The sequence below is a fragment of the Triturus cristatus genome, chromosome 2_2 (genome assembly GCF_964204655.1).
Source record: "Triturus cristatus chromosome 2_2, aTriCri1.1, whole genome shotgun sequence".
Taxonomy (NCBI): Eukaryota; Metazoa; Chordata; class Amphibia; order Caudata; family Salamandridae; genus Triturus; species Triturus cristatus.
Window position 1 is genome coordinate 707573059 of NC_140582.1, and position 21088 is coordinate 707594146.

General features: G+C 43.7%; 1 protein-coding gene across 2 annotated transcripts in view; it reads left to right on the plus strand.

Moving 5' to 3' along the window:
• TRAPPC11 (trafficking protein particle complex subunit 11) overlaps positions 1-21088 on the plus strand; it is a 626226-nt gene that overhangs the window by 582989 nt on the left and 22149 nt on the right. For both annotated transcript variants that reach the window (XM_085641890.1, XM_085641891.1), the window contains exon 28: positions 3148-3281. In XM_085641890.1, coding sequence (XP_085498016.1) covers positions 3148-3281 — 134 coding nt within the window. The remainder of the gene's footprint in view (positions 1-3147; positions 3282-21088) is intronic.

Here is a 21088-nt window from a genome sequence, read left to right on the forward strand (position 1 = left end):
TGGAGGACTTCAGAAAAGATGCCGCTGGCGAAGACTGTGCAAAGGTCCAGTGGAATCCAAGGGTGGATTCTTGAAGAGAAGAACCTGCAAGCAGAGGGGACAGATTCTATGCCTCTAGGAGGTGACCAGGAGTCACGAAGAGCAATGACTACCGATGACAGAAGGTGCAGGAATGATGACGGTGACCTTGTCGTTGCAGCTTTGGGGACCAGGCGATGCTGAAGAAGACCTGGAGCCGTTCACGAGCTGTCCCAAGTCTGAAGTCGAGAACCAGGGGATCGGTGCCCGGTGGGAGCACCAACAAGCTTTCGCAGCAGCAGCAGACGTGGTAAACGATGAAGGAGCAACGTTGGGACCAGCAAGGTCCGAGGGACTCACCAAGTGCAGGAGAGTCAGAGCAGGCCCCAAGCCTACTGAAGCAAAGGAAGACCCTTGAGAGGACCCACAGGCCAGAGGCACAGGAGTCGCAAGAGGACCTCGAGCAGCTCACCAAAGATGAAGGTCCACGGTGCACAGGACGTGGTGAGGACGAAGATCTTGGCAGGAAGAGATGCTGGAGCTTCTAGTAGTCCAAAGATCTCTGGAGTGCAGAGCCAACAAGCCTTGGCAACGGCAGATCGACTCGGTGCACAGGGGTTCAGTCCCAGCAGTTCCGACAAGCGATACTGGCCTCAAAATTACAGGGAGGACAGGTCAGGCCTCGAGGGAGATGCAGAGCCACCACCTGTGTTTCTGAGCCTTTCAAGGCCGTGGGACATCAGGAGCAGCAGACTGGTCTGCTTTGTTACAGTGCCTGCAGATGCAGGAGAGTGACTCCTTCACTCCAAAGGAGGATACTTCGGGTGTCCTTGATGCCCACAGGTCTGTTGAAGATCCTGGATGAAGCACAGACAACAAAGAACATTTGCGGAACAGCGAGACCAGGAGCAGCAGTAGTCTTCTGTGATACAGTCTTGGTTCCAGGCCAAGTTCAGGGAAGCACAAGTGTCCAGATGGTCAAAGAGTGACGTGGTTTCAGTCTTGAGTCTTGTTCCACAAGGAATCTAAGGACCCACCTACAGGTAAGCCATTTTATACCCTAGGAAAGGGGTTAGGACGACTCGGGGGTCCCTCCCAGAGGAAGGGCAGGACATGGGGGAGGATACTCCCATGTCCTGTGTCCAGTTTCACCCCAGAGTGGGAGCCAATGGCTTCCAGTACTGGTTCTAACTAGAGTATGCAAGGAGGGCACCAAACATGCACTTCAAAGCAGTCTGGTGGCGCTGGCAAGTGCCCTCACCACAGCGCAACACACTAAGTGCTGTGTGGGAGGTGGTCACACCTGCCTCTGACAGGAAAACTATTGTTCTATTTTTCCCTGCTGGAGCTCAGCTCAGAAGAAGGGCAGAATCGTGTCTGAGGTCAGCAGCAGCACTAGCTTGCTGGCAGACCCATGAAGGCTGTTACCCGAAGTACTGGGGACTTCCCGGAGAAGTCCCCCAGTGCCTGGAATCAAACCTCCAACACCAGTAACGGTGTTGGGGTATAATTCCAACATGTTTGATATCAAACATGCCCCAGTTCGGCACAGCCACTATATAGGTAGCCATCGCGTGACATATAGCTTTTAAGTGCAGTGACCTCAGATATAAGGAGACGTATATCTGTTGTAAGTGGTGGTAGCACCAGCTTACACAGGCTGCAATGGCGGGCCTGTGGTCACAATTTGAGTTGTTGGTGTTATACATGCTGCACCCTGGTGTACCTATGCCCTGGGTACCTTAGTTCCATATACTAAGGAGCTACATGGCAGTAGGCAATTGTGGAGGTACCAAAGTACTTGCCATGGCTAATTTAGGGAGAAAGCACAGTGGCTGGGGTCCTGATTAGCAGGTTCCCAGCCAGACTAGTCAAAAAAACATACTGACACCAGCAGTAAGTGGGGGCAACCATGAAGGCAGATCCTACTTTCCTACAGGGTATAACCAAATCAGCACAATGGTGTTACGTGTTGGCCAGCAGCCATCTTATTTTAGGATATCTTTCATGGGGAGCAGGGTATTTTGTCTTATCTTGAAAACATCTTAACTTCTGGTGATAGCTACATGTCCAAATTAGGTCCAAGTTTTTTTTTTTTTGCCAGAGACAGTAAAACCGGCCATGAGGAAAATCAGTTGTTGAGTGACTGTATTGGGAGATGGTGGGGTTTCTCACTAGGCATAACATTAATACCCACACAAACTGCTTTGTGCATCGTGCTTGTTTTCACTGTACCCTACATTCCCTTTGTTAGTGGTCTTGATGCTGATTTGCTTGCTCTCTCTAGTAATTTATGCTTTCTGCAAAGTCCCTCTTCAGCTTTCACGTCTTGCAAAAGTAAAAAGCACCACCCACCGCCCCTTGTTTTTGGGCCACATATTTGGAAATGCATATAGTCTCGTTCCCTGTGCTGCAAAAAACCAACTGCCTAACTGACACTCTGCTGAAATGATGGAATAGTGCAATCTTCTGGCGCCTTAAAGGAGCAGGGTCCAATTTTGCTATGGTATGTGTATTGTCTTCCATTGGTACACCATTTTGTGATTTTTCATTTCATGCTACATATGCTGTTTTAAGCAAATGTGTTTTCTGGTATTTTTAAGAAGTAAGTGAATGTTGCCTTTTTGCACAATGTTTCACATGTATTTTATTTGATTGGAAAATATTACATTTCTAAAATGAATTGTGTTCTGGAATCTCACACATAGGCGAAGATAGTCACCCTTTTATCAATTCATATGAATTTGCCCATGATTTAGAATTCTAATTGCAAGTAGCATTTTCTTACTTTAAATGAGTACAGATGCATCAAACCATATATAGCACTTATGACCTCAAAGGAGGTCTTAGATCCAAGACCTCTTTCCTCCTGTTAGCATATATTCTTAGCAGTAACTCTGGAGCCATGGACAATACTTGTTGTATCACCTGGGTCAGCTCGAAGAATTGTTGCATGAGACAAAGTTTCAAACATGAATGTTAATTTGAATAATTTAAATAGCAGGTATCTTGAAACCCTGCATGGATCCAGCAGCCTTTATGGACTAACATTAGACACCTTGATTTAAATCATTAGCTCCAGAATTTTAAAAAGTAATTTACTGTTTTTGTATTTGTTACGTCCCTTAGATCTTCCCTCATTTGGACGTGTCCGAGAATCATTACCTGTGAAATATCAACTACAAAATAAGACTGGTTTTGTACAAGATATCGAAATTGCTGTTGAGCCCAGTGATGCCTTCATGTTTTCAGGTTTGAAGCAGGTAAATTGTTTTAGCAAACCCATATTTAAATGCAGTTTAATCCCAATTCAGTCTTTTGAGATCCACACCAACTGTTTACATAACTTTTATTCTTGTGGGCATGACCTAAACGCATGTCTCATGAATATTATTTGGTCTGCAGGCAGCAGCATCCTGAATTATCCCATGAATTTAATGTTGCTTTACATATTTACTTGTAGGTGTGTGATGGCAATTTTTTTGTTAGTACTGTCATTGGCAGAGATGGCAGGGGCAGTCGTGGGTGGTGCACGCTGGAGTGACCTCTTGACGAAGGCCCGGCACTTATGTTCTGTACAAATTAAGTACTGTTTAGACCCCGCCCCCCTGTGTCGATTATTGAGTCTCATAGTCATAAGTTATTGTTTGTTTTATTCACTTTTATTGTTGTTAGCAAGTAGTTGAATGACAAGTTCTTATCCTGACACAATCTTGGTGAGTACAAGAACTGTACACATCTGGCACGTTTCAAAACAGGCCTTCAGGCCATGAGCTTTCTCATGGCTAAATAGTTACAGAAGTACACAGTAAAAAAGTTAACATAAAATATGATCTGTAGTGTAAAGTTAAATGAGGGGATGCCCCTGCGCAATTCAGTTACCTGCGAGATGTACAACAGTTTTGGGCTGAACAGGGCCCCTTGAGGGTGGGACGGGTATCTGACCTTTAAACGCTTTTGCTTGTTGTGGCCTAACAAAAAAGCCTAGGGATGTTTGGAAAAGGGACCCTGGCAGACCAGCTAACACAAAAGCAGAACAAAGTTTTTGTGGCCAGATCCATCACACCCACCTCCTGAAACTGAGGCTTGTGAAGAATGGTCTTGAATTATAGGGCTCATTTCTAGAACCTTGACTGTCTGCTTTTTCATTATTTGATAGAACGGTAAGCTCACAAGCAGTAAAGATCTAATTCACAGCTGATTCTCCTTAATCCCGGATGACCTGCCACAGTATTTCTGTAGAAGCAATCCAGGGGTGAGGGTGAAGTCCCAGAACACTTAACTTTTTCCTCTTTTCATAGTATTCCTGCAGGAAAAACTAGTGTTTTCATATCAAATGATATAGATGACAAGGAACACTGGCTGTTAAGTGTTTACAACTCTCATCCATTCAAGTGCAACTCAGAATCTTCTAGACTCCTGAGAGTGAGGATTCAGTGCACATGAATATGTTGCAACATGCTGGACAGACTGAGACCTGACTACACACATACCACCACACACCCGACCCTCACTGTGCCACACCCATCCTTGTCCTGCATACTCCTCAACACTCGCTCCCTCACTAAATATCCTACCAAAATGTGGCATCTGCTACCACGAATGCTTACCGGACCTGCTCATCCTGACCCAACGTGGATGACTCCCTTGTCTGCCTCTATCTTCGCCGCAGCAATCCATCCCCTGCCCACCACCGTTGGATACTAGATCTCAAGATAACACAAGACAGACACACAGAGGCGGAATTGCTATAATCTCCAAAGAATCCTTACAATGCTCCACTACTTTGGAAAGCACAACCAGCAACATGGAATACTTGACCTTCAAACTCATCACTGCCATCTATACACTACACCCTGAGTGGCACCTTTGTCTACCAACCTTCTGAACCACGTGCCAACTTTGGTAGTACCATCATGGACATAGTCACCTTTATGATCTTTCACTCCCACTCCAGTGCCTTCATCCTCCTCTGTGACCTCAATTACCACCTGAAGGTCCTCACTGATCCCAACACGACCAACCTTCTTGACGACTGTCCAACCTCAGACTCACCTAGGACGTGGAAGGCCTCACTTATGTCACCGGGCACCTACTGGACCTTAATTTCAGCAGCCTCACAGTAGAATAACCCACACTGATCACCTGGTCTGACCATACATTCATCAATTTCAGCATGCTCATCCCATATCACCTCAAACGCCATTGCCAAATCTTCATGATGGAACTGGAAAACGATCTCAGAAGCATCCCAGTCTTCAAAACTCCTACATTACCTGCTCGACTTATCAACAACCTCTCAAAATCCATCCCCAAGTTTAACCCCTATATCACCACCTACGCAGACTCCCTGGCTCCTCTCAAAGGCATGAGAAGAAAACCGCAAGCAAGCTGGAACACGCAAGAGCTCAGGCTCACCAAAAGCCACTGCAAGTAACTTGAACGCAGATGGAAATAATGTCAAGACGGTACTGACAAGAGCACCTACAAATCTGCCCTCAGATCCTACTATCAGCAAATTAGAGCCACCAAACTCTCTGCGTTCACTGACTGCATCAAAAGCAGCAACAAGGATATCTTTGCCATACTGAAAGGCTTCACCACTCCGGCAGCAACTCCACCAGTGTAACTCCCTCTCAGGACCTCTGCATCCAGATGGCCCTATTATTCAGCAACAAGACCACCAGCTTGTTCAACAACATCGAGGTCCATACTGACCCTTTCATGCTCTCGACCCTCCTGCCCATCTCAACCAACACCCAGAGGGTGGGCCAGGTGGTCAGGGTGACCATCACCCACTTAAGAAACCACAACGACCATGCAGTCCTCACACTTGTGAGCATCCTTGGACCCCAGCCCTCACCACCTCTTCATCAAAGGACTGGCCACCTTTAGTACAGCTCTCACCTGATTCTGAATGACTTAGTCATCACAGCCACCTACCTGGACTCCTGGAAACATGCCACATTACTCCCCCACTCTCAAGAAACCCTCAGCAGATCCGAAGACATTACCCATTTAGCCGCCGATGTCTCTACTACCCTATCCAGCAGGTGCCTTGGAAAAAATTATAAACCCCTAGCCACCCACCTCTATGACAACCACCTCCCTGACACCACTCAATCCAGCTTGTGGCCCAACCACAGTAAAAAGACCATCCTCATCGCCACCACGGACGACATCTCGATGTTCATGGACAGAGGTGACACAGCGGCCCTTTCCACAGCCTTCAACACAGTCTCCCACGCCATACTTAACCAATGAGTGCGCGAAGCCGGCATCCATGGACCCTCACTTTGCTGAGTTTGCTCCTTCCTCACAGGCCTCATTTAGTCGGTCAGTCTGGCCCCCCCTTTACCACAGATGCCATCAAACTCATCTGTGGAGTTCCACAGTGAGACCCTCTCAGTCCCATTCTTTTCAAAGCCTACTTAACGCTACTTGCCAGCATCATCTACGCTGATGAAATGAATATCATATGCAACGCTGACGACACCCAGCTCATACTCTCCCTCTCCAACAAAGTGCCAAATACCCAGACCAATTTCTCTGCCTGCATGACCGATGTCGCCATATGGATGAAAACTAACTGCCAAGAGCTCAACACAGACAAGACAGCAGTACTAATCTTTGTCAAAGACACCTTGCTCTGGGACTCCATCTAGAGGCCTGCAGAACTCAAATTCACACCCCTACCCACGCGAGGAACCTTTGAATAGTAATCAATAACTAACACACCATGCCTGGCAAAGTGAACGCAGTCTTTGTCTCCTGCTTCCACCCACTTAAGATGCCCAAGAAGATCTTCAAATGGCTTCCCATCAAGAATTGCAGAACCATCACCCAGGCACTCATCACAAGCAAGCTGGACTACAGCAACGCACTTGTGGCATGTGCACGTTATGTAGAACTTTCAGTGTAGAATGAGAACTGTGTATAGTCACTCCATCTGAGAATGTTGATGCTCAAGCTTGAGAGAGCAGTTAGCTGGAGTGGAACAGGACGGATCTCTGGTGGATAGGTCTTTGGAGAATCTTACTTAATAAAGGATAAGTTCATTTACATCAGAAATGAACCCATCCTGGGACCCCAACACCTTAATCAGTTCAACTTGCAGTGTGATGGTGGTAAATGCGACTGCCGTAATACGGAATCAGCAAGGTGGCGCATTTTCTAAATTTTCAGCATTCAGGTGCTAGTGTATGCTGTGCCCTGTACCCCCGGTGAGTTACACATTGAATGTGCGGTGCTGTTTTAACTGAAAATCGAGCACGAGCGGACCTCGAATTCTCTTGGAGAGAGCACAGGCAACTATAATTTACTTTGTCTTGTGTTCCGCCCCGCGCCTGCAGAGAGAGTTGTTGACAATGATGGAGAGGCTGAGGCTGTGTGCCATTTTTAGGTCTCGCTGAGTCAGCGCGCATGAGCTGCTCGAAGAGACTTTAGTAAGGGCTTTAAAAAATGCTACCGCCAGCTACAGCTTGCAGTGCATGTGCGTGGGCGTGCGCTTCAGCAGAGGCGCCAGATGGCGTGATTACTGCTGCGCGCACACCACTCACGCACATGCACTGCATGCACGGTAGCATTTTTAGCTAGCATGCATATCTGTTGTACCCCTCAGTCACTGTTGATAATATGGCAACAAGAATTCTGTGTCTTTAATTGCGATGTGCCCAAATAGCCACATTTTGTGAGCCTGGGGAAATAACTTCACTTCCCTATACATAGATTATCCCCTGTGTAAAAACTAGCCATGCTTAAACACGTGCAATACAAATTTTTTGCGTCATATATGAAATGATAGTTTGGTTTAGGGACAACCGTTATGTACATTAATTGTAAAATTATGAAACGTTTATTTCAGTTGTGCGCTTTCTCTAGTTTGTAATCCTGTCAGATGTGCAGCCTAGTGAGAGACTGCAGCAGTGTCACTCCCTTCACAGACTGTCTGCTATGGCACTCCTGACTTGGTGTAGGTAGATTACTGCTGGGAGGGAGCTCATCGCTGCAACTCCTGATATCCCGCTGAGGCTTTACCATAACAAACCGAAAGTAAGAGGTTTTAGTCAGTGCTTCAGCCGGAGTGTTGTTGTTTAGGTCTCGCCTGAGCCAGCACTTTAGAGCTGCTCTGGCGAGAGCTTTAGTTAATGCGGGATTTGGAAGTGCAAACTAGTGCTTTCAGGCCTCCAAATACAGTGCATGTGCGCCGGGCGCGCGCACCATTTGGCAGCCTGCGTGATCATTTCGCGGCCGCTTTGATGTTCACAGTGAGCCGCGCGGCCACTGAGAACATCAAAGCGGCTGCGAAAGTGCTCACCATTTGCCAGCCTGCGTGCCTCTCTCCCCTACCCCCTCCCTTATCCCACTTCCTGCTTGTTACCATGTGCAACAAAAATCGTGCTTCACGTCTAAAGCTAGCTGCAAGTGTTTGCAAAAAATCCTGTTACTTTGAAAACTTAAAAATGAAGTTTTTTGCAAACACATCAAATTGAAGTGCCACAGAGGCACGGTTTGCTTACTGGGCATTTATTAACTACTCTAAACCATAGCTGGCGTGACGGCTGACCGAGTTACATGCTCCCTGCTGACTTCTCCAGTGATCTAAACATCACAATCTTGACTCAGCATGGCTATATCCGCAAACGGAGCACCATTTAATTGAGGCCCACAATACCTGTCAGCTGCTTGTTTGGTAATGTAGGTACTATTTCCCAACTTCCACCATCCCATTGTTTATGTCCCACCCCATAACAAAAAAATCAATAACACACAAGCATTACAACAGGCAGGAAGGAGTTGCCAGCATGACCAAGAAAAAAAAACAAGCATTGGCATAGCCAATAGGTCTCGCTTTTGGAACCTTATAAGTGTTTAGCCATGCAACAGTTGCATAACTAAATACTTATAAGGTCCCAAAAGCGAGACCTATTGGCTATGCCAATGCTTGTTTTGTAATTGATGTGATTGAGTGGGCAGCGTGGAGATTACACGTGTCAGTGAAATGTGCATCTGCTCTCCCTCGTGACAGCTAATCAGCTGCTTATGAGACACATCTGCGGGGCTCTTGGGGTTCTGCAGATGTATGCTTTTAAAACTGGCTCTTTAAATCGAAAATAGACATGTTGATACGAATATATAATTAATGTTAACCGCATTAGAACATGGTGTGCTGCACTGATGAAGTCTTAGATGTGCTTACTTTATTGATTGATATTAAGGTTATTCAACACATAACCATGGAAAATGCCTGTCAGCCAATCAAAACTGGCCTCCCAACAGAATCATTTTAAAAGAGGTATGACAAATATTATAAAAATTTTACTTTAGTGCAATCAGAAGCTCCAAGCAAATCGTTAAACAAAGTTTCTAGGCCGGGCTTTCGTTTTTTACAAGTCATTATAAAGTTCCTTAAACCAAGATGTTTAATTGAAGGTAACGCAGACTTCAGCTCCCAGAATTCACTCTTCTGTTAGATGAAAGCCCTGGTAAGGAAACTACGTCTGCAGTTCCATGACGTCATAAGATCACCCTAAAATTATATACATTCTAATAATGTGCCAATTTGCCTGTCCTCGGGCAACTGAGAGAGTTCAACTCTTATGATGATCACTAATCAGCCAATTAGGTAATCGATCAATTCGAAGTCGATCAGCTTCAATGAACTAATCAATAAAGCAATCAAAATGTATCGTATGTTTTCAAAAACCCTACACATATCCATACGTAGCTTGAAAATAAAGATTTGATAAAGAGATATTCGAAACACAAACATTCTTGTGTGGGATTAATATATTTAAAGTAATATTGCGCTTTAATTCTCAATGATGGTACGCAGTTGGTTTCCCGTGGCCGTGCCGGCTCTCAGATGCGTTCATAATGCAGCATGTACCTTGGTTGGCGTTTTCTTAATCAGCAGCTTCGATGCCTAATACCTCCACCCTCTCGCTTATCTGCTGTTTTTTTAATGTCCAGTTACTTCTGAACTGGTCCCTAATTAGGAGGAGAATTTTGGTGAAATTAAAATTCTATTGTGTTTCCGGGAGAATCGAGGGTCGGTCAGGGGAGCCCGACCCACTTTGATGTACCTTTTAATTCAGTCAGATGTGAACACTGGCTTGTCCTGAAAGCCGAGAACAATGACAATTCTCATTTTTGTACCAAACTCTGTAAATCGCATCATTGGTGTCTCTGCCACTGCTTCTCACGTGACGGCAGACCGGCGCATCGCTTTACTTGGCACTGCACTGAGAGGCGATAACTTCACGAGCGGTGTTCTCTGTGCACAGAACACCATTTCGCATCAGTAAATCAGTATCATGCCTGCTCGCGGTATTTGGTGCCGATAACAAAGAGCACCTAACAACACACTGTAGGGGTAAAGTTAAAGAAGCGCTAATTCAAAGATTGTTCAGTGACTTGCTTGCTTTTTAGGTCTCGCTGAGTCAGTGCGCATGCGCTCCTCGGAGAGACTTTAGTAAGGGCTTTAAACAAGCATTTGCAATGCAATAGGTCTCGCATTTACGCGAGTTTAAGCTATTGGCATTGTAAATGACGATGCCTTTTATTTATGTTTGAAAAACGAAAACACAGATAAAAGGCATTGTTATTTGCAATGTGAATAGCTCAAACTCGCGTAAATGCGAGACCTATTGCATTGTAAATGCTTGTTGTTCCTTTCACTGTAGCAGTGACCTGGTTTGTTTTTAAAAAAATAAGACCTTTGGCCACACGCTGTTTGTTCATTTGCATCTCACTGATGCTGGGAACAAAGAGATTGCAATCTTTACTTCCGAGCTTTACTGCCCTGCGGCCCGCGAAAGTGAAAGCAAACGAGTGCTTTCAGGCCCCCAAATGGTGCGCGCGCCCGGCCGGCGCACATGCACTGTATTTGGAGGCCTGAAAGCACTCGTTTGCACTTCCAGATCCCCCATTTACAAAAGCTCTCGCGAGAGCAGCGCTAAAGCGCTGTCTCAGGCGAGACCTAAAAATGCTACCGCCGGCTACAGCTTGCAGTGCATGTGAGCGGGCGCGCGCTTCAGCAGAGGCGCTATATGGCGTGATTACTGCTGCGCGCGCATCACTCGCGCACATGCACTGTAAGCTGTGGCCGGCGGTAGCATTTTTGGCTTGCTAATCGCGGCACCGGTGCTTTACTTTTAACATTAAAAGTAAAGCGCCAGTGCCACGATTATAGCGAAAGTAAAGAAATAGAAACAAACATCTATGTCTTTACTTTTGCTATAATCGCGGCACCTGAGCTTTACTTTTAATGTTAAAAGTAAGCACTGGTGCCGCGATTAGCAAGCTAAAAATGCTACCGCCGGCCACAGCTTGCAGTGCATGTGCGCGAGTGGTGATTAGAAAGAAAACAAGCATTGGCATAGCCAATAGGTCTCGCCTTTGGGACCTTATAAGTGTTTAGCCATGCAACAGTTGCAGAACTAAATACTTATAAGGTCCCAAAAGCGAGACCTATTGGCTATGCCAATGCTTGTTCTGAATATGCAGTGACGTCGTACGTCGCAGCACCCATCTTGAATTAGGCTGGAACGCGCAGTGATGCGCACACTTCTCACCTTTCACGTTGAGTGGCAAAGTTCTTCCTAGAGCCCTTTGTGAGCTTGATGTATGCGGTGGCACTCCAACGCTGATGCTCACAGCTTATTTAAGTGCCAGTTAATGTTTTGCAGTGCACGTATCGTCGTTGAAACGCTGGTGTGCACATCTTGTTTACATGATTACCAAGAGTGTCCTTCGGTTACTGATGCATGCATTTCCACTCTGATGTGCACACCTTTATGAAGTATACGCGCATAGCATTTTACAATGCTGATGTGCACAGCTCTTTGTCCCATTGGTGCATGCCTTAACACTGATGTGCACAGCTGTGTATACCACAAAAGGTACATTTATTGACAGTCCTTATCTCGACTAATTTGGATTAATGCTTATCAATTTAATCAGTTTCTCTAGTAATAGTGTATTTTAATTGGCTGTTGTAGTGCAGAATGTTACTGCTCCTCCATTTTTTCTTCCTTCCCCTGGCGGGCCTATATTATCTTGGCAAAAGTGGAAAAGGGTTTTCATGCATTATGCTAGAGTGTGTGGCATGTCCCTAAATTCGGAGAGCAAATCTCTTTATTAATGCAATGTTTAGGGGCGGAAGGTCAAGAGGTGTTTAAACACTTGCTTGATTTACCAACAGAGGAAGCCAATAATCTCAGTAATAAGGAAATATGCATGAAAAAGCTTGATTTGGAATATTTGCATAAATTGAGTACTGTTTTGGAGTGTTACTTCGGAAGGAGGATGCAGTATGATGGAGAATCAGTAGGAGCATATATTTCAGCCCTCAGGAAACTGGCTTCGACCTGAAACTTTGGCTCCACGTTGGATGAAAGACTAGGTGATCAATTCATGTTAGACTGTGTTTTGGATAAAACAAGGAAAGCATTATGGTGATAACCACGGCAAAGCAGTGGCGGCCGGCATGGCTTGCGGGATGTGAGGAGGGTGCGGGGAGGGTGGGAAGGGCACGTCGGGGTGGGTGCAAACACGGACCTAGCTTCCAGGTCCCCCATCTCTGCACCTGCTCTCCTTGTCGTACTCGAGGAACAGAAAGCACAGCCAGGCTGTGAGCATCCGCAAGCATGTGTGGAGGTTATCTGAAACCATAATGGGGGTGATTAGAAAAAGGACTCTGCAGGTTGTGAAATCAATGATTTCCACTTAACTAGTCAAGGTTATCAACAGCATGCCAATTCCCAGCTCCAAATAAGAATTGGCGAAGTTCTTAGGAACTGCTGAATTTTACAGTAAATGTATTCCAGATTTTGCGGAGGGTTGCAATAGTATGCAAAAGTTATTAAAGAAAGGTGTGGAATTTAAATGGTCTGAGGAATGTGAGAAAGAATTTGTGCAGATAAAGAAGGCTTGTTCAGTGCTGCAAGGTTGTGTAGTTTCCAGCCCGGTGTGAAGACAGTGCTGAGAATGGATACTAGTGCAAAGGGACTGTTCTTGAACAAGTTGTTGAGGGTAAGTTGAATACAATTTTGTTCCTATCTAGATCATTACGTTGAGCGGAACAGAATTCTCCGGTAATTGAAAAGGAGGCTTTGGCAATATATCGGAGAACTTTTTGTGGGGTCTTGTTTTTGAAATTAAAACGGAATCACAAACCAATGGTGAGGTTTTTTGTAATAAAGGTATTCATGCTATATCCAGTAGAATAAGAAGATGGGTCGTAGCTTTACAGGAATATGAGTTCATAATTTCATATGTACCTGGTGTGATGAACATAACTGCCGACGGTTGTCCAAGATTACATGTGAATGAGATTGGTGAGGAAGGTAATTGTGGCATGGAAGATGAATTTGTGGATGAGGCTGTTAGTATCTGTTTGGTTTCAGATGGTGTTGTCCATGAGGAGGAATGGAAGTGTGCTTTGGAAGAGGATGCTCAGTTGAAAAATGTTATGTGCAGGATTAGGGATGGATGGACTGGAAGTGACAAAGGTAGTGATGAACTTGAAGGGTTTTACCAAGTGAAAGATGAACTTTATGTGGAAGATGGTCTGGTGATGAGAGGAGGCAGGTTAATCCCACCTGAGAGTGTAAGATTGCGTTTGATTGGGGGGGGCTCATGAAATCCATCCCGGAATTTCCAAGACTAAGGAGAGAATAAGGGAAAGTTATTGGTGGCAGGGAACGGACATTTTGATTGAGAGGGTTGTTCGTGATTGTTTTGAGTGTGGAAAATGTAATAAGATTCTGAAATGTAGAACGCAACCCATGATCATTCGAGATTTGACTACTGGTCCATGGATTGATTTAGCCCTTGATATCGTAAGACCCATTAAGGCGTCAGGTAGCGAAAAATGTGTAATAACATTAATCAACATGTACTCAAGGTGGCCTGAAGTGAAAGTTGTAAATTCTTTGGAGACTCGTGATGTCATCTTGTTTTTGGAAGAGTTATTTGAAAGAGAAGGGTTTCCAGTTTCCTTACTGACTGACAATGGGGTCCAACTGACCTTGAATGCTATGGAAGAGTTTTTGTTACAAAGAGGCATTCAACATAGGAAGGCAGCTCTATACCATCCGGAAGGAAATGGTATGATCGAATGCTTTAACAAAGTATTCAAAGATTGCTTGCAGCAAGCTTTAGCTAATGGTCTAAATTGGATGGAAGAGGTGAAAAGGAAGGTTTGCATGTACCGGCTGACTCCTCACTCACCAACGGATGTCACTCCTTTCTTATTGTTGAAAAAGAGATTTCCCAACAACATGGCAAGTCCAGCATGGGTGAACAAGTTTAAAGGTGCTAAATGCATAACTGTGGATGACATAATTAAACATGAATGGGAGAAATGGGTAATGAAGGAGAAAAGTGTTTTTTGTAAAAGGAAGAAAGGCTTTGATACAAGGATGGATGTAAAGAGCTCTAAGTTTGGATTGGGTGGAAATAAAAAAAAGAAACAAGGAAGGTTGGTTTTTAGATCAGTTTAGTCAGCCTATAAGAGTTACCAAGCTCTTTCGTAATGCTGTGAAGACAGAGGATCATCGTATTTGGAACCTTGTTAGGGTTGCGTTTTGGAAGAAAGCTTCTTGTGTGGACTCCGGTAAGAATGGTGTTGGTTCTGGTAAAAGCTCCAAAGAGTTGCTATATAGGCCATCTGCGAAAGGTAGAGTGCAAGTACAATTGAAGACAAAAGGGATTTTTTTGTTGTCTAAAAGGAAGAGTGGGCGTGTGTGTTTAAGAGGCCTGCTCATTTACAAGATTTTGTGTAAATTCTTATACCTCTTTTACAATTTGTTATGAAGTAATGCCTATATATAATTTGCTATTTTGGAAATATGTATTAATTGCTTCTTACCTCATTTGCTATTGTGGGGGAGGTATGTGGCATGTGCACGTGATGTAGAACTTTCAATATAGAATGAGAACTGTGTATCACCAACCCAGCTGAGAATGTTGATGCTCCTTTTGAGAGAGCGGCTAGCTAGAGTGGAACAGGATGGACCACTGGTGGATGGGGTCTCTGGAGAATCTTACTTAATAAAGGAAAAGTTCATCTAAGACTTTGGGGGGTCCATTCTTTTTACAGCACTCTATGCTGGTATCAACGCTCAACTGACCAGAAGACGCCTGACTATACAAAACTCAGCAGCCAGGCTCACCCTCAACCTCCCGCCCCACACTTGTATCTCCATGCACCTCAAAGAGCTCCACTTTCTCACAATCAACAAACGAGCAATCTTAAAATACATTTCTCATCCACAAATACAAAGCCTTACACAACATTGGAACCAAGTACATAAAGAAAAAGTAAACATCCACAAACCTACTAGAAAACTCTGCCAAATTGGTCTCCTACTCTTACAAAGTCCCTGCACACGCAGAACCAGATCTGCAGTTGTGCCTTCTCCTAAAGCCTAGAACAATCTCAAAGCTGCCTCCTAAGTTCTTAAAATTCCACACGAAACTGAAGACCTGGCTCTTCACCTAGCCCCACTCCTGGCCTGGCCTGGCCAGTACAGCTTCAGCCCTAGGATACCCTACCAAGTGAGTAGCACATTTTACAAATACACATAACATAACTAAATTTAACATAATGTATCTAAACATAACTAAAGTAATAATAACGAAACTAATCATAACAAAACTAAACATAACTAAGCTAAACTCAGCAAAACATGACCAAACGTAACTAAACATAACATAAACATAACACAAACACATTTCCTAGAACAGAATCTCTAGCTTCAAGTAAAATGATTGTCAATGTGAATATGCTACAAATTTGGAAATGGCCTGGAAGTTACACTTCCCTGCACCTATCTGCTTCTCACAAGTAGGATGGGCATTCTGTGACTTCAGTGGGCGTGTACCATGCAGAATGCAGAATTAAAATACTACACAAGTTAAGTGAGGCTCAGAAGAAACAATGAAGCTTTAGGCATTTGGAAACACGTGTAGGCCAGAATCTGTCTGCTAGTAATGTGAATCAAGTATGTTTTTTAAATCTATATTCGTTTTATGCTCCTTGCTTTTTCTTTGTTTGGGATAAACTGTGGCAAACTAAGACTATAGCTGAACCTTTGCTGCCTTTAAGGAAGGTATGTGGGATGTAGTTTTTGTAATCTTGAGAGGTTGTTTTTGTTTCATCTCATTAGCCTTAAAGCTCCCCTTCCTGCCTCTGATGTTTATTCTTTTATGTTTGAGTCCTGAATCATTGGTTGTTCAGACTACAGATGTTTTTTTCCAAGACTAGCTTTGTTCCATCTTCTACTCAATCTTATGAGTGTAAAGGCCACTGCTTATATTTTTTGGTTTATAGTCTTAACAGTTAGACACTCATCATAACATAAATATCTAATTCAAGCTAAGATACCAAAAAGCTATTCTATTTAACAATATAGTGATTAAGAGCTAGCTGGTTTCTTCTTTGTGAGGCATGTATGTGGGGTAGTCGGTACAATGTAGAAATTGTGTTCTTTGAATGATATCCCATCTACTTGAATTATACGTGGGAAGTGGATTGCTATTTGACTTAGAGGTTTCAAAATGTTCTATGGCCGTTAGCCCTAATACTGTTGGAATCCTAATTGTGTAGGTGTTCGACTAGAACCCGGATCTTTTCCTGATCAATACTTTGTTGCACAATGTTTTGATGTTACTTTTGGTCTTAAAAGTGAGGGACCACATAGAAACGATTGATTTGCTCATTGTCATGACGTGTTATTTACTGAAGGAGATGACGTGAGATTTTGGCTTAAACCACCTGTGGAATATAGGATTCCTGATGAAAGAGAATATTCATTAATTCTTATTGTTTCTTAATTAATTTAGTTTTAGGACCTCTACCCAAATATAAAACATGATCAATTGGTGACATTTGCTTCCCTTATCATTATGTGGTGATCATGCTGTCTAAATGTTATTATAAATGAAGAATTACTTTGACATATCAAGACTTTTATCAGCTACTAAGGGGTTTCAAACAAAAGTGGTTCCTGCTGCGGGGGAACGTTGCCCAGCAGTTTGGGCTTGACAATGCCTATTGAAGTGGTACAAAGGCTGATTTTCCTACAGTTGGTTCCCGTCTGGAAAGCCACAGATGAGCTAAAAAAACAATGTTATTAAATACATCCATACATAATAATTATCAGTGGTTCAGATTAATGAGGCCCAAAATGACTGAAAGCGGTCTAGATTTCCTTGTGTTTGCTTTCCCAGGAGACCTGTTCTAGCAGTATGGGATGGGCAGTTCCTAATGGTAGCAGGACCAAGGCTTATTTAAAAAAGCAACACAATTGATGGTTTGGAATACACACTAATTCGCAGTGGTTAAGATGGTTTAATCAGTGACTTTTTTGCTTTCCCATGTTTTTTATTTGATTATTGCCATATAAAATCTTAAAGTCCTTATGAAAAGAAGCAACAATATTTGTGTTTTTAAGAGGGGATAGGATACATCTGAATTAGAGCCGTAAGGAAAAAAATGTACACTTCTAATTACAAAATATTTTTGTAATGCAAACACTATAGATTATTTGAATTAGCTAGTAGTTTATTCAATAAAGTCAACATGAATTTATGATGATGCCTGATGTTTTCCAACATCTGGTGACTGATCAGGTCAGTTGCATGATGGTTCCTTCTCATGCCACCCACCAACGTCTTGAGACTTCTGTGAGAGATTGGTAAATGCATTGTGTTCACGTTTTACTTTCCTGAATGGATCCAATTGCTACAGACATTTCTGACCACCGGTGGTGTAATTAAGTTCCAGTATTCCAATGAGGTCAATAATACCTAGAGATCTTGTCAGACTGCATTCAGAGGATTAGTTTTAAAAAATGTTTTAGGTAAAGCCCCAAGCTGCTGTTATTCACAGGGACAAACATAACGTGTTTTATCCATGGAAACATAGTGTTTTAAAGTAACTTCTTTATGCTAACGATGCTGTATTTCTAAGCATGAATAAAACTATCTGTGGGAGGTAATTATCTAGTTCACCATCATCTCAGGCTACACAGTGATTGCAGAAAAAAGCAAAGCATTGAGATCAGGTAGTAGATAAGAAAGCTGAAAATACAACTGTTTTTAGGTATCTTTTGTATCCAAGCCCCACAAAAGGGACTTTAAAAGTTGTGATGAATTAGTTTTTTCTTTAAATCGGTCAAGTTACATTGTTATTCAAGTTGGTAGCCTCAATTCTGGTGAACTTTTTATGTCCAGTCTTACCTGTCAATCTGACGTAATAGCATGTTCTCTTGCACACTGTTTTGACATGCGAGGTACCTAAAACTGTGACACAAGTTAATTGGAATGAAAGGCATAGATGACTTACCCTTTTATCACGTACAATCCTATTGTTAGAATTTAGATTAACCATACTTTATGCCTTCAGACGCCTCCCTTAAGGACAAGCAGTGTAGGAGCTTGCTCCTACACTGCACCGACCAATTTCCAGACTACCACTACCAGCTAAGTTGGGCGGCCATGAACACAGCATTATCTGAATATATTGAGACAAATGCTTTCCTGGATGCCATCCAGTTTGGTTTCTGGAAACACCACAGCACGGAACTGGCACTGATATCTGCATCAGAACAGATCAGACAGGCAGTCGATGCAGGGGGTAGTGCAGCACTTGTGCTGCTTGATCTTTCTGCTGCATTTGACACTTTTAATCATATATAATTACTGGAATGCCTTGAGAGGATGGGCATCAAAGAAAAAGCTCTCTCTCTGCTTAGATCTTTTCTGTCTGACTAGAAACAATTCGTTGCGCTTTCGGAACTTAAGTGACAGAATTTTACACTTCCTTGCGGGGTCCCTCAGGGCTCCCACCCTTTTGAACATTTGTGGCCCCATTGGCGCAGCTGATAAGATCATTGGGTTTCTCAGCAATATCCTATGCTGATCACACCCAAATTGTGGTGTCGGTGACAGGGACACCATCAGATATGGCAGCTCAGTTCTACACCTGCCTCCGTCAAGTCGGAGACTGGATGGCAACCAACTGCTTGAAGTTGAATTCCAACAAAACCGAGGTGTTGCTCTTCAGTAGCAAAACCACCTTTTGGTCCCCTACTTTCTGGCCATTGGAGCTGGGCTCTCTGCCCACCCCTTGAAATAAAGTAAAAAACCTAGGCATCACCTTTGACTCAAAGCTCACATTTGAAGGTCATGTGAACCAGGTCACCTCAGCATCTTTCCATATGTCGAAATTATTGAGAAAGATTCTTCTGTTCATTCCTGCTGAGTTACATAAGCTGTTGATCACAGATTTGGTCCTATCCAGAGACGATTATTGCAACGATCTGTTCGTCAATCTCAGGTCTAAATGCCTGACTAAATTTCAGATCGTACAAAATGCTGCTGCCCGTCTTTTGTTGAATATTCCTAAGCATAAATTGGCCACCGCTGCCTTAAAAGAATTGCACTGGCTACCAGTGAAGAGACTCATTGAGTTTAAAGCCTTGTGAATAGCATTTAAAGCAACTCATGATATAGGGCCAGTCTTTTTCAAGCAAACCTTTTGCCTGTATGTCCCTGCACATCCGCTACGCTCAGCTCAATCTCACAAGCTGGTGATCCCTAGGTTCAAGAAAAGTGCTTGGTGTGGTAGAAGCGTTTTGGTTGGGACAACTGGAATCTGGAACTCTCTCCCACAGAGATTGAAGGACGAGACTCACCTGTTGGCATTCAGGAAGGCACTGAAGACATGGTTGTATAACCTCTAACCATGTGTCAAGATCTTACGACATTGGTTTGTTCTGATGAGTAAGCGCCTTGACACCCTCGGGTAATTGGTTTGCGCTTTATACATTTCTTTTTCATTTAATTTCATTTTGTTGTCAAACCCATGCACTCTATATCGAGAGATTTCACAGGCCAGCTTCGCCGGGTCAGGTAGTTTGTGTTTAAGCATGTCATGAAGTTGCGCAAGCCATTTCTCCTTCAGGTCAGGCCGCCCCATTCTGTCCTTGTACTATAGGTTCCACATCTCGTTTTCGAGTTCCACAATCTCTCTCTATCTCTTATTCTTCTCTTAACACAGGAGAAGCCTTGCCCATAGAAAACCACCTTAAAACCCCCCAGTGGACACCCATGGACGTAACCAAAAAAGTATTGAAGTAGGAGTATTCAGCAACGGTGTCCCTTAGGTAATCTACAGTTGTCTTGTCTTTCAGCCACCATGCATTAGGCGCCAGACAACTATGGTGTCCCACTGCAGCCGAGGTAGCTGTACCTCAACGGGATAATGGTCCAATAGACCTCTCAATAGGATATTAGTCTTGACTGTGGAGCCCAAGTGTGCTGTCGGAACAAATATATAGTCCTAATGGAAATTACATGTATGCTGCACTAACTAGCGTGTGTACTGCCTCCTGGAAGGATGCCACGCTTGTCAGACTCACTGTGTTCAGTCGCAGAGAGCCCACCCATTTGGTTAGCAGTGGTGACCTGGTTAACTGAGCGGGAGAGTCCACATCTTGCTCCTTACAGTGGATCGCATTCAAATTCCCATGTACAACTAACATAGCAGCCGAAGCATTCAAGAGAATTTTAGTGATTATCTCCAACGTCACGTGTACCAAGGAAAGGGGTGCATAGATATTGCACAAAATCCATGAGGCTCCATTCATCAACCCACCAACAACACATTGCGATCCATTCTATCCAAGTGTGCCCTTGACACTACTAAGGAGAAGGGTTGGTGTAAGAGGATAGCTGTGCCTCAGGAATTTCTGGTAAACAGTGCATGGTACACTCGCATATATCTGTGCCGTTTCTAGAACCCACAGTTGATACCCAGTAAATGAGCTTCTTGCAAAAATCCAGGATGTCCAGGGAGTGGCACCTAACATAGGATATAACAACCCCTCTTTTAATTTTATTTAAGAGCCTGTTGGCATTCCAGGTTATGATTTTATATTACTTCTGTGTGGTGCCCATCTCTGATGTGACTCAAAATAAGTAGTGAAATATAGTGGCCTAAACATTCCCCCAGTGTTGATGGCTACATGAAACTGTCCCAACAAACCAACTTCCCCAC